The sequence below is a fragment of the Oryctolagus cuniculus genome, chromosome 10 (assembly GCF_051225735.1).
Source record: "Oryctolagus cuniculus isolate XC-2025 breed Fujian yellow rabbit chromosome 10, ASM5122573v1, whole genome shotgun sequence".
Classification (NCBI taxonomy): Eukaryota; Metazoa; Chordata; class Mammalia; order Lagomorpha; family Leporidae; genus Oryctolagus; species Oryctolagus cuniculus.
In genome coordinates this window covers 31,188,414-31,202,368 of record NC_142876.1, presented here as the reverse complement: position 1 = coordinate 31,202,368, position 13,955 = coordinate 31,188,414, and the positions used below count along the sequence as shown (strand labels likewise).

At 51.5% G+C, this 13,955-nt stretch overlaps 1 protein-coding gene across 3 annotated transcripts in view; it reads right to left on the bottom strand.

The window, feature by feature from the left end:
* The window catches only part of LOXHD1 (lipoxygenase homology PLAT domains 1), a 175,383-nt gene that overhangs the window by 35,424 nt on the left and 126,004 nt on the right, over positions 1 to 13,955 (bottom strand). For all 3 annotated transcript variants that reach the window (XM_051851250.3, XM_070050246.2, XM_089305178.1), the window contains 6 exons: positions 10,584 to 10,738; positions 6,419 to 6,628; positions 6,193 to 6,328; positions 4,090 to 4,298; positions 2,805 to 2,990; positions 5 to 132 (listed from right to left, as the gene is read on the bottom strand). In XM_051851250.3, coding sequence (XP_051707210.3) covers positions 5 to 132; positions 2,805 to 2,990; positions 4,090 to 4,298; positions 6,193 to 6,328; positions 6,419 to 6,628; positions 10,584 to 10,738 — 1,024 coding nt within the window. The remainder of the gene's footprint in view (positions 1 to 4; positions 133 to 2,804; positions 2,991 to 4,089; positions 4,299 to 6,192; positions 6,329 to 6,418; positions 6,629 to 10,583; positions 10,739 to 13,955) is intronic.

The window sequence follows — 13,955 nt, the reverse complement described above, 5'->3', positions numbered from 1 at the left end:
ATACCTGGCTTTCTTTTTGTCCAGCTGCACCTCCTCTGTGCTCCCATTGATGCCATAGAGGGTCATAAAGATGTTGGAGTCTGTGCCCCCGCCAACCACGTCACCTGTCCACACTGTCATTTCGTAAAGCACCTGCCATGAAAGAGACACGGGTTCTGAGCCTTGGCCTCACCTACAGTCTCAGCAGGGAAAGACGCCACACTCTTCAAGCTCTGTGGCTCTGAGAAGGACCCTCCTTGTAATCAAAGGTCAGTGATGGGAGAGCCCGAGTCAGGCCTTGTCACTCTCTGTTGAGTGCCAGGCGGAGCTCCGTGTCTGACAGAGGGCACTCTGGACAGTAGAAACATGACAGAAAGGCCCAGCACTAGCTGATTTTTGTCAGATGACTCCCAACCTCAGTCCATCCACACCAACAAAGTGTGGCAACGGGACAGGGGTCTTTGGAACCCTGTAGAACTCCACTTGATCCCAGACCTGCCACCTGCCAGCTGCTGAACTCAGGTGGGTGCCCCACCCTTGCCAGCCTCTGCTTCCTCCACATGGTCAAAGAGGGATGAACTTCTTTGCAGAGTCATGACAGCTGCAGACGACTCGCAGGGGTGCCCTGCGCCAGGCCTGCCACATGCAAGGCCTCAGAAAGCTGCAGAAATGCTGGGTGTCCATCTCCCTTTGTGCTACAGCTGTGCACACCCTGAGATCTGCGGGTGAGGACCTGTTGAGTGCCACTGGGGTGACAACTAAGGGAGCTCTGCCTCGCTCAGCCTGTGAAGTGGACGATGGTCTGTATGTGTGTCTTTCACATTAGATTGGGACTTTGCCTTTTTGCCTGTTTGTTCCAAAGAGGACGACATCCATCTCCATTGCAGGGCAAGGGAGCAGCCTGTCCTTCTCCGGGTGGCCTTCGCTCTTGTGGCAAGATGCTTCACCCACATTGCTATGCTGGAGTGTTCACAGGTTCTGGAGAGTCTCCCTCCACCCCTTCCTACCAGGGGCTCAGGGACTGCTTCAGGATCTGAAGGTAGGGGTAGGACTGGGGTGGGGGACTGTGCCCTGAACGTACCTGTCCTGCCTTGCCCTGCCCCTGTGGCTGCCACACCTGTGTCACCTGTGCAGGTGCCTGGTCTCCACCACCCAAACCTTGGGCATCAGAAACCATGGTAACTGTGAGAGTGGCCATGGCCTTGCCGTTGTGCCTCGTGGATATTTCCCACAGCGGCGTACAGCATCTTCTCCAGAACAAGGTTAGAATCATGCTGTGCAGGCCTGGCCTGAGGGAGCATTCAGGACATGTTTGCCAAGAGAATGGGTGCAGAGCCTCCTGCCTTACCAGGCAAATCCCCCTAGATATCCGACAGGGCATTTGTGATGGGCAGGGGGGACAACTGGGAAAAAACGTAGGAGCCTGGTCCTTTATTGCTCTTCTCCAAATGGGCATAAAAACTAGAACGATCAGAATGAGTGGCTGGTGGCCCTGGAGACGGCCCTGAGGGCTGCTGCCTCCAACCTGTGTTCTCTGCACTTTTCTTCCCTTTCCACAGACACGTCCCTTTTTATGTAATCAGTATGTTTCCAAAAAGAGATGGAAGCAGGGCTCCTGTAATTCGGGTCTGGGCTCGGGTGCCCTGGGGAGAGAACCAGTCCAAAGAGCTCTGTGGTTCTTTGTAGAGCAACAAACCTGTGTTCCTTTGTTCCATGAATAGCAGGGGCGTGGGTCTGGATTTTCCTGGGCCAGAGAGCAGGAAGCAGCATGCGGTGCACTGGGTGGGGCGGGCACATGTGTGGGGCGTGGTGCACACAGGCTGGGAACTGGGTCAGGGCAGAGGCCCGGGTGAATCCTGTGCCCAACCAGGCCGTCCATCTGGCCACAGATGGAGATGTCTGGGGGCAGGGGAGGGTGTCTGTGCTGCTAACAGTTCTGCTGTCCGGCTCTCCCGCAGGCGAAGGGCAGGCACCCACACTGCTGCTGCTAAGGCTTTCAGAGGCCAGAACTCAGCTCTCCCCCTGCCATCTCCATCTACAATGCAGCAGGACAGGCCCCGGCTCAGCTGACTTCCACTTACCTGTGTGGGACAGTCCACCGGTTTGGATTCAGAGACAGGGCTGGGGCTTTGTTGACCTCACAGTTGTGGGCTCGAACCAGGAGCCCATGGGGTCAGATGAACTGGAAGCCTTTGGGCCACTAACTGGCCACGTGTTGGGGGTGCCAGCACCCAGATTTTCTGCCTACTGCCTTGCCCTGACCAGTGAGTAGATACAACTTGTCTCAGGTCATTTGGTCAACTAGCAGTGGAGCCAGCATGGGAACTCTGAGATCCCACTTCTGGGTTTTCCAGGTCGGGAAGGCCTCCTGTGGACAGCATTTGCTGCACTGGGAGATCACAGCTCACAGTACCCAAATGCCAGCTTTCTCTGGGGCTGTCTCAGTGCCATGGATGGAACCCCATAGTGAGCCCAATGGTCTGCACGTCTTCACTGAGCTGTGACCTGCAACACTCTTCATGAGCTCTTGAGGATCCCATGGTCCTCACCAAGGTCTTCCAGGGAACAGACTGTGAGAAACAGGGAAGCACCATTCCCCTGCAGTGTGAGAAGACCACGGCCCAGAGAGGCAGCTGACTTGCGTTCGGAGTGTTCAGGCTCCTGCCCCCTGGCAGAGCAACTGGAGCAGCACAGCAGGTTGCAGCCCCTGCCAATGAGCCTGTGACGAGCCCCCTGCTCCCCTCTCTTGCGTCTTCCTTGCCATGCCCCCACCCCGACCTGCACGGTCCTAGCTGTGCAGTGCACACCCTCAGTGCCCGCCATACCTTCACCCCGATGTTCACCACCATGGCATCCAGGAGGTCGAAGACACGGGAGGTGACGCCGTCGCCTCGGTCCTTGGCGAGCCAGCAGTTACAGCGCAAGGTGTACTTGGTGCCCTGGGTGGGCACTGCCAAACAGAGCTCCTCCACCAGCCAGCAGCTCTCGGGGGAGGCCCCGTCGTGGCCCAGCTGGGAGGGACACACCAGGCCCATGAGGATCTGACCACAGCACCATGCTCAGCTTCCCCATACCAGTCTGGAGCCACCCTCAACGTGCTTCTTCCAGTATGCTGGGCACTTACTGCCTCTAGTGCCTCCCATGAAAGAGGAGAAACTTTGCAGAGGGTAATCAAAGTTCATAGGGCAGGCATCTGGCACAGCTGTGAAGATGCCCTGTGGAACCCCCACAGCCCGAATCAGAGCTCCTGGATTTCAATTTTTACTCAACTCCCACTTCTAGCTTCCTCTGATGCACACCCAGGGAGGCAGCAGGTGATGCCTCAAGGAACACCTGGATGGAGTTCCAGGCTCCTGTCTTCAGCCTGGCCCAGCCCCAGCTGTTGCTGGCATTTAGGGAGTGAACCAACAGATGAGATCTGTGTTGTGGCGCATGTGTGTGTGTGTGTGTGTGTGTGTCTGACTTTCAAATGAATAAAACAGAATAATTAAGGTCTCTAATCAGATGGCTTTGAGCTAAACAAGAGATGACTCTGGGTGGGTGAGCCCTTTAAGAGAGAGTTCAGACATCAGAGCTGGAAGAAGTCAGGGAGATCCCATTGACCTTGAACATGCAAACTGCCAGGCTTTGGAGAGTGCCACAGAGCACAGCATGGTAGGTAGCCTCTGGGAAAGGACTCAGTGCCATAGCCCCAAGAAAGTAGATTCTGCCACACTCCAAGCCTCAGGTATGACTGTGGCACTTCCAGCCCAGGGAGACCTTGGGCAGTGGCCCAGTAACTCACGCTGGGACTCCTACCCATAAAACTGTAAGATCATACACTGTGGTATGCTAACATGTTCATGTCAATACACAGCGATCAGTAATGAGTACACAGGCAGTCTCATTAGGTAGGTGGAAACCAGGGACCTACAGGGGCAGGTGACTCACTCAGGATCACCTGGCTAGTTGGTAGTAGGGGCGGAGAGATCTTTCTCTGCTGCCTGATCTGAAAGGGGCTCTAGGTTGGTTGCTCCGCCCACTCTTCACCCCCATCCAGCCCATCTGCCCATCAGCTCCTTCCTTTCCCACTGGGGGTGGTCACCATCACAGGCCCTGAGGGACCAGCACCTCTATTTTCTTGATGACGCCCACATCCAAGCCTCCCACGTAGAACTCTTCCACGGAGCCACAGCTGAAGCCCTTCTTCCCGCGGGGGTAGTCCAGCCAGATGCGGTTACTACGCTCGTCATCTTCCCCGATGAGCAAGATGAAGGCTCGGCTGTCAGTGGCCGCGTCCTTGTGCTTGCCAGTGGTGACAGACACGTAATAAGGGATAACTGCAGAGATCACAGGGGCCCAGCTTCGTAACAGCCCAGGTGGATAAGAGCACCACCCACCAGGTGTATTCGCTTGGCAATGATTTCTGGAAGGTACTGACCTCAGCTCCCTGCTCAGAGGCAAAGCACAGCAGAGCTTTGCAGGGTGATGAGCTGTCCATGGTGAGTGTCTACTCTCCAAGGAATGAGAGGTGGCAACTCCCAGTGGGAAGCTCAGGAGTGTCCTTGTCACTTCTCTGGAGTGCCAATCACATAAAACCCTTTTGGCCAATTACCTTCCTTGCCTCTCATGCTGTTATGTGCAGCCCGCCGAGGCAGGCTCAAAGCTTACCACAGTCAGCCAAAATCAACTTGGCAAAAGCAAGGTCTCAGAGAAAGCAGGACAAGGGGGAAGAACATAGTGCGTTTTTTGCAAGAGATCTTCCACAAGTTCACGGAAATGGGTCATTATTAGGAAAAAACTAGGCATGGATCTCAAAAATGTTTTACACAAAAATAAACTTGCCTTTTCCATTTTCCATGAACTTTTTGAAGTCACTTTATATGTCACGTGGTAAGTGAAGGTCCTGGGAGGCATCCATTTCCAAAACAAACTAGATTAATTAGCATAAAAACCCATCAGGAAGTGTGGATTTATGGGAAAAGTTTTGAGAGTGTCTGACTTCATGGGAAGTACTCTTCTGGTCCTTCTTCTTCCATTTACTCTGCTTAGAATGTGGATGTGATGGCTGGAGCTCCAGCAGTTCCCTGGGAACCCTGGGCAACCTTAGGACAGAAGTCAACTGTCAGGCTGCCAGAGTGAACAGGCTGAAGGAACCAGGCCCCTGACTTCACCGGAGCTGCTGTATGTCTCAGATGGCCTACCTTTGAACTTTCACCTGAGAGAAAGGAAAATTTCCCAGGTTAAGCCTCTGCTCCTTGCAGTTCCTAACTTATCCAAGCTGGAAATTCTTCTCCTGGCTCATTTTCCTCGCCAGCTTGGGAGACACCATCCTGATGTAATGGGTTCTAGGTTAGGAAATCTGCATCTCTTTGAAAAGTTTCTAAAGGAGCCCTTCCTGGCTGGGATTCCCCACAGCGCACCTGCACTTGGCCTTGCTGTCTTGAGAAGGAGAGGCCCAGTGACCTTCTCACAGGTGTTCGTGGTGCTTAATTAAGGAGAAGCACTCTGTTGTGGACCTTTTCACTCATTTGCAGAGGGTGGAGTGTGAATGGGTAGGATATCTGGTTCCACAGACCCACTGCGTGGTCTCCTGGAGGGGGCCATCACCCTGGTCTGGCTCTTATGGTAAGAGGACCAAAGAGAAAGGCAGCGCATTTCAGAGTTTAATAGATACGGAACTGCCTGACCTTAAAAAGTCTGGCTGGTGAAACAAACTTGCCAGGTAATTAGGATTCTGCTTTTTGGAGGAAGAAAAAAACTGAAGGCAAGAGAGTGATTTGTCCAAGGCCAAGTGATTTGTCGTTAGAACCACCTTCACTACCTCATGCCTTACACTTGCAGAGCTGGGTGCAGGGTATGACACACAGTTGACAAGTGAGCCATTCTCATTGTTGCTCTTCCTTCCGGTTGTCCCAGACTCCCTGGGCTGGTCCTGTACCCTCAGAGTCTGGATGAGGGTGGAGTTGATGCTAATGCCCTGCTGATGGTGGGTCAGTGGGTCAAGGCCATCATCACCCGACCCACCAACCCTTTCCTTCTCCATCATAAAGGAGCCCTCCCACCTTGCAGGGTTGTTGGGGGATGAAAATGGAAGCTGTGTGGAAACTGTAAATGACAAAGCATTAGATATGTGTCATCCATGGAGGTGGGGCTAAAGGGTGGCCCATCCGAGACAAGCTTGCCATTCCCACCTGCCTACTCTTTCTCTAAAGAACTCCCTGCTTGGCTCACCTGGGCCATCCTGAACGTAGTCAGCCATGGGCCCTGTCACAGTCTCAATGTCGACGTCAGCCATCTTGGAGCTCAGGGCGATTTCCCAGAAGTCAGCAGGGCTGCTGCAGTTGCTGCTGCGGTCCCCAGTGTACTCCTGCAGGGAAACACATGGCCCAGCCCCATCACAGCTCTGGTATTCTGCCCCCAGGGACATGGGACAGCCGCTGCCTGCCCCTGCCCATACCTTCTCATAGAAGAGCCTCTCGAGTCGCCCATCCTCCTTCTTCAGGGACAGCCAACGCCCGCACAGGAACAGGAACTCGTCCTCATTGGTGTCGTTCCAGATCTCCACCTTCTCCACATACCAGTCTGCACACCACTTGCTGTTGTCGTGGCGCAGCTTGATCTTGTAGATGACGCCCAGGTCAGCGGCCTCGATAATGAAGGTATCGGCCTGGGGAGGCCAGCGGTGGGAACTCAGTGGAGGGAGGGCCCCATCTTACCCCACTCCAACCACGTCCTTCCAGAACCTTCCACCCCCACCACTGTTGGGCTGAACCAACCTCTCTGCTTGGGGGAACACCTAACACGAGTGCTTGGTGATGCCCAAAGCCAAGGCCTCACTTCTACAATGGCCCAGATTCACAGCCCACTCATGTATACGGCACCTTAGAGAAAACTGCCTCTGCTCAGCTTCCTCTTGGGATCAGCCTGTGGGTGTTTGGAAGATGAACCGTGTGGGAGGGGCTGGCCTGAAAGTCATGGCCGTGACAGAGGAGGGGTGTTCAGCCTGGTCCATTAACTGCATGACCTTAGTTGGGATCAGAGCTTTGGAATGAGTCCAGGTGTGGCAAGCAAAGGATCAAAGCTCTGATCGAGGGGAGAGCATTGTGAATAATGGGAGGAGGCTTGAATTCCCATGGGAAGACCTGGGAGGGAGTTGGAGGCTGCAGGAGAGGAAGCAGAGAGAGGCGGCCCGAGGTTTGGGTGGGATGTGTGGTAAGACCTCCTTTTGTGGTCCCTAGGTGCTCAGATTCTAGAGGAGAGCTGAGTGAAGTGTGGGTTCCAGGCCTTGGATGCTATGAGGCCAAGGCAGAAGTTGAATGTGGAGGTGGGAAGCAGAGGGACAGGGCCTGGGGAAGGGGAGGAGGCCAGGTGACCCTGAGTCACACTCACTTCCCGTTCAGAAGATTTTCTCACTGTGAGAGAGACCATGCTGAGCTCTGAGAACCCAGAGAGGAGTTGAACAGATCACTCTCTCCCACCAGGGTATCACACCCAGTGGGAGGACCAGAGGCAGAGCTGGGAGGCGGTTCCAGCTGCTGCCATTAAGCTGCAGATGTGGGACTGGGTTTTGCAGGCAGCTGAGGTGCAGGCTGCCCACAGATGGAGGGAAGTGTAGGTGAATGGCGGCAGGTGGTGCACAGCTGGCAGTAGGTGAGGATCAGCGTGGTCTATGGGGCACTGGTAACTGAGTTCATTACAGTAAGAACGGGCACACCCCAGGACACGGCAAGTCCAGCTCTTTGCATCTGTCCCCAGCGAGCGCTTCAGAGGTGCAGAAGGGCATTGAATGCACAATGATTTTCAGAGAGGAACATGGGAAGGCGTGGGTTGGGGTCTGCTGCGTGGGGAACCCACAGCAAGTCTGGAAAACCCTTTCTCATGGGAAGTGGCATGTGCAGAGGTCACAGGAAACAGGCAGCTCCTCCTCTGCTTGACTGTGCCGACACCAAGGGACTTCCAGACAACGCACTGAGTGCCAAGGCAAGCGAAGACGTGGTATCTATTTTCTGCCTATGTGCTATGGGTACATGTACATGTATCCAGAGAAATGTCTGGAAAGAGGCAGAGACAGGACAGTGTGGGACTGTTCAGGTGTGGCAGCCAAAGGGTCAAAGCGCTGAGAGAGGTGAGCTGATAGTGGGAGGGGCTTGAATTTCCCTGGAGAACCTGGGAGGGAGTCCCGGCTGCAGGAGAGAATGCCCAAGCGAGTGAGGTGGCCTGGGGAGGTCTGTGTGGCGCATGACCCTCTTCTGTGCCCATCCTGTGGGGTCTGAAGGGGTCATCCCAGCAGCCAGTGGAAGTGAAGGATTCAGGTCAGACGTGGGATCTGTGGGAAGTCCTGACGGGCTGCAGTGAGGGAGTGATCCCAGCAGCTTTGGGTGGCTGAGCCGAGGAAACCTGAGGGTGGACAGGTGGGCGGGGCCCGGAGCAGGGAGAGCTGGCTGTTCAGTGAGAGAGGCGAGGTTAGGAAGGGCTGAGTGGTGACAAAGTTGACTCCCAGGACACTTAGAAGGGAGCCCCTCCGGGCCCAGTAACTGGATGGGGAGAAGGCAGGGTGCCGCGAGGCACAGCGGGGCAAGGCTGACTCCTGTCTCCTGGAGCAGGTGTTGGAGAAGCAGACGTCCTCAGGTGCTCAGCAGCTGAGCCAGAAGCAGCTCCAGCTCCCCCGGAGGTCGTCAGAACCCGAGGGTAGGAGGAAAAGTGGGGGAGCAGAACGGGCCGAGGGGTTTGCTTGTGACGTGACAAGGCTGACAGAGGAAGGAACCGCATCTGAGCATGGAGGACAGACAGCATCACCTTCAATTCTTTTCTCAATTTCTTCACTCAACGTTTGTTTATTGAGTGCCTACTGTTTGTGCAGCTACAGCCCCGAGCGAAACCAGCTGTATGCAGGACACCGCTGTGTGGACAGTGAGGTCACCAGGCACCCATAAAGGCAGGGCAGGTGTGTTCTCCTAAGCCTTGACCACACTGGGCACAAAGAGCCAGCTTCTTTTGGTTCTAGATGCTTTGCATGTTTTATGTCTGTTGACTTTTACAGCCCTAAAAGAACTTTATTTTTAATGGGCAAGAAAATGGAGGCACAGATTTACTGAGTGGCTTCTCCCAAGATCACAGAGCTAGTGAGCGTCAGGATCTGAACTCGGGTAACCTGGCCCCAGTGTCTGGGCCCTGACAATTACACCTCAGTGCTGAGTCAAGGCCACTGCATGCAGCACATGAACTCTTTGGCATCCTATTTTTCCAAAATGGGAAGAGGAGGCTAGACTGCCTCTCAGTTACTTCTCAAGAGCCGCGAACAAGTCTCTCATAGGACGTGCGCATGTTTCAAAAATTATTTCTCTCACATCTCAGCTGCCTTTCAGTCTGAAAGTCTAATTAGCAATCACATTTCCAATCCCACTTCAGAAGCAGGAAACTGAAGTTCAAGCTGAGTGGTTTACTATCTAGATGATAGAAGAAATGAATCGGAGCCCTAGAGTCTGACTCCTGGGGATGCGGTCACTAGGCTAGGGCTCCTCCCAAGAGGGTTACAGGCTCGTAGGGTGGCTGCTACAGCAAACACACTTAAATGCCGCTCACTTGTGTGCTCCCAGAGCTAATTTCCTGCTCAGCAGGAGCAAGCAGTCCATGGCTAAGGGCCATGCCTGGTGAGGTTGCTGAAGGAGACCTCTGACAAATACTCGCTGGCTGCTGCATGAATTCCCTGTACACGCACGGCCATGGTCAAGACCTGCACTCTCCACCTCTTTCCCTCTGGATATAGCCTGGCCCATGGGGGAATGCGGAAAAGAAACGAGGCAATGGATCATAGGAAGGGAGTAAGGCAGGAAGGGCACAGGGAGAGAAGCGCAGAGGCAGAGAGGGAAGCCACGTGTGTGGAAGGGAAGTCTGGCCATGCCCACGCTCTGAGGGCCCTCTGTGGAATCACAGCACGTCAGAGCTGCAAGGGCCTGGGGCAGCCCCCGGTTCTGTGGTGTTTCAATCCTGCTTATAGCCACAGACCTCCTTGCTTAATTGGAAGGCTACTTGGCACCTCACTAGAGAGGCCAGGCCAAAGTAGACCCACCTGAGGGGGAGTGGGGAGCCCGTCTATTCCCCGATTCATAGCCCTGGGAGGTTTCTCAGGGATCAGGACTTCCCGTGGCTCCACACAATGCAAATTGGACCTCTCACTTCCCAGTCAAGAAAACCGAGACCAGGGCAGCTCAGTTAGGTGAGGCGTCTGTCAAAGCTTGAGAGAGCCCCGTCAAGCCTGTGCTGGCCCAGCCCCACCTCTCTGCAGCGTTCACTCCCATGTTTATGGACACCCCCCCCAACCAAGGTGAACTGGCTTTTCTGAAAATGGCCCATTTCCACACAGCCAAAGGCCTACAGCTCAAGCCAGCCTCTGGCTGCCCAGGCCCCTTCTGCTCCACCACTCCCCACATGCAGGACCCAGGGCAGGTGCCTTGGCCAGGAGAGGGACAGGCTGCACTTGCAGGACAAAAGGCAAAGCCCAGACGAGGGTGTGTGGCACCCCCACAACCTTCCTAGGCTTCCCAAGGACCAGGAAGAGGTGACCCCCAGACAACGGGCCTGGGGAGGAGAAGCAAGGGGTCAGCTCAGCCGGCCACTCCTACCGTTCCTTTCTCGAACTTGTTGGTGCGGTTCTCTGACTTGCCAAGGTAGCGCTCCCCGGTGTCCCCCAGGTCTCCATAGATGGTGATGTAGACCCTGGCATCCGTCCCTGCCCCGGGAATGTTCCCTGTGAAGATCTGCACCGAGTATAGCACAACTGGGCAGGCAGGTGGACAGACAGACAAGGGAAAGAAAGGAAGATAGCACTTTAGTTTGGGCCCAGTGGTTTGAGGGTGGTGTGACGCTCATGTCCCAGTCAACACCTCCCCTCATTCGATCCGTTACGCGCACCTGGCTGCAATGCACGGGGGTCCTCCAGTGGGAGGTTTGCCCATCTGGTCTGGATACAGAAACTCAAAATATGGAGGCTTTCCTGAGCCCTTCTCCCACTATCCACCCATATAGCATATAGGGAGAAAGGTCCGGAAACGCCCTAGAAGGTGACCACTGTGGTCACTCAATCCTCCTGCCATGACACTCTAACCTTATACAAGGGGGGACTTCAAAAAGTTCATGGAAAATGGAATTAAGAAAGATGTTTATTTTAGTGTAAAAAAAACCCCTGTGAAATCCATCTATTTATAACACACATTTTCCATGACATTTTTGAGGTCACTGCCACCCTCTCCATTTCTGAGGGCCCCTGGGAAGGACTCACTACACACTGATGTGACAAATATTAAAACTGATCAGGGAAAATAAAAACCAACAGTGCCAGAACAAAAAAAAAATACTATAATGGATAAAGTATTACATTGTACATCAACCGTCAGGACAAGAGCTGATCAAGTCACTGTTTCTCACAGTGTCCATTTCACTTCAACAAGTTTCCCCTTTGGTGCTCAGTTAGTTGTCGCCAATCAGGGAGAACATATGATATTTGTCCCTTTGGGACTGGCTTAATTCACTCAGCATGATGTTTTCCAAATTCCTCCATCTTGTTGCAAATGACTGGGTTTCATTGTTTTGACTGCTGTATAGTATTTGATAGAGTACATGTCCCATAATTTCTTTATCCAGTCTACTGTTGATGGGCATTTGGGTTAGTTCCAGGTCTTAGCTATTGTGAATTGAGCTGCAATAAACATTAATGTGCAGACAGCTTGTTTGTTTGCCAACTTCGTTTCCTTTGGGTAAATTCCAAGGAGTGGGATGGCTGGGTTGAGTGGTAGGGTTATATTCAGGTTTCTGAGGAATCTCCAGACTGACTTCCAAAGTGGCTTAACCAATTTGCATTCCCACCAACAGTGGGTTAGTGTCCCTTTTTCCCCACAACCTCTCCAGCATCTATTGTTGGTAGATTTCTGAATGTGAGCCATTCTAACTGGGGTGAGGTGAAACCTCATTGTGGTTTTGATTTGCATTTCCCTGATTGCTAGTGATCTTGAACATTTTTTCATGTTTTTTTGTTCTAGTACCATTGGTTGAACTCTGTAATTAACACACAATTATTCTTAGGTGTTTAAATTTTAACTGAAAAGTGATCCCTGTTAGGAATTTGGAAAACATTATGCTGAGTGAAATAAGCCAGTCCCAAAGGGACAAATACCACTTGTTTTCCCTGATAGGTGACAACTAACTGAGCACCAAAAAGGAAACCTGTTAAAGTGAAATGAACACTATGAGAAACGGTGACTTGATCAGCTCTCACCCTGACTGTTGATGAGCAACTTAATAAGTTATCCCTCTTAGTATTTTTTTTGTTTGTTCTACTTAATACTTTTGGTTGAATACTGTAGTCAATACACAATTATTCTTAAGTGCTGAAACTTAACTGAAAAGTGATCACTGTTAAATATAAGAGTGGGAAGAAGAGAGGGAAGAGATGTGCAATTCGGGACATGCTCAAGCTGACTTACCTCAAACGGTAGAGTTAGAAACATACCAGGGGACTCCAATTCAATCCCATCAAGGTGGCATGTACCAATGCCATCTCACTAGTCCCAGTGATCAATTTCTGTTCACAATTGATCATAATGATAGGACTAAGAACCAAAGGGATCACATAAACAAGAATAGTGTCTGCAAATACTAGCTGATAGAATAAAAAAGGGAGAGAATGATCCAACATGGGAAGTGAGATACACAGCAGACCCATAGAATGGCAGATGTCCTAAACAGCACTCTGGCCTCAGAATCAGCCCTTAAGGCATGTGGATCCGGCTGAAATGCCCATGAGAGTATTTCAGGCATGGAAAGCCAAGACACTCTGGGGAAAAAAACAAACACCTAAATGAAAGATCTCTGTGAGTGAGATCCCAGTGGAAAGAACGGGTCATCAAAGAAGGAGGTACCTTTCTCTGAAGGGAGGAGAGAACTTCCACTTTGAGCATGGCCTTGTCTAAATATGATCAGAGTCGGTGAACTCAGGGGGCTTCCATAGCCTTGGCAGCTCATGACAAGAGCCTCGGGTGATTACTGATGCCATAAACAAGAGTGTCAATTTGTTAAGTCAACAACAGGAGTCACTGTGCACTTACTCCTCATATAGGATCTCTGTCCTTAGTGTGCTGTACATTGAGATTTAATGCTATAACTAGTACTCAAACAGTATTTTTCACTTTATGTTTCTGTGTGGGAGCAAACTGTTGAAATCTTTACTTAATGTATGCTAAACTGATCTTCTGTATATAAAGAGAATTGAAAATGAATCATGATGTGAATGGAAGGGGAGAGGGAGTGGGAAAGGGGAGGGTTGTGGGTGGGAGGGACGTTATGGGGGGGAGCCATTGTAATCCATAAGCTGTACTTTGGAAATTTATATTCATTAAATAAAAGTTAAAAAAAAAGAAAAGAAAAACAAAGCTAAAGCTAAGCTGTCATAACTATTCACAAAATCACTGTAACTGTTTTGTTGAGAAGACTGAAATCAGTGTCGTAGAAATAATAAATGGCTTCCTTATCTTACCACAAAAAAGACTTAAGTTGCAGTATACACCACAAAATGATAGAAATCCATTTTCATATAGAATTTAACATAATTTATAAACCAACCTATATAATTAATTATTTTCTGCAAGAATGATACTCCTCTCCAAATTAACATTTTTGAAAGTTTTTGTTTTTTTTTTTTTAAATAAAAGTTTTTAAAGATTCTGAAGTCCTTAGTCCTGAAAAAAAAAAAAAAACCCAACGGTGCCTTGTTTTTGTTTTGCTGCTGTGGACTCATCAAGGAAGAATAAAGTATCCCCTTTCCCAACTCTTCCCAGCACCCGAGAAGTGGCAAGTCTTGTGTTAAAATGAAGCTAAGAATGCCTGGTCCCCTCTCCATGTTCTTCCGTCCTAAGAGACTTTGAGTTTCATGCCAAGAAAGAGGGGACTCAGGTGGATTATTGCCGAAGAAAAGAAATGGAATCTAAGATTGGAGGTGAAGG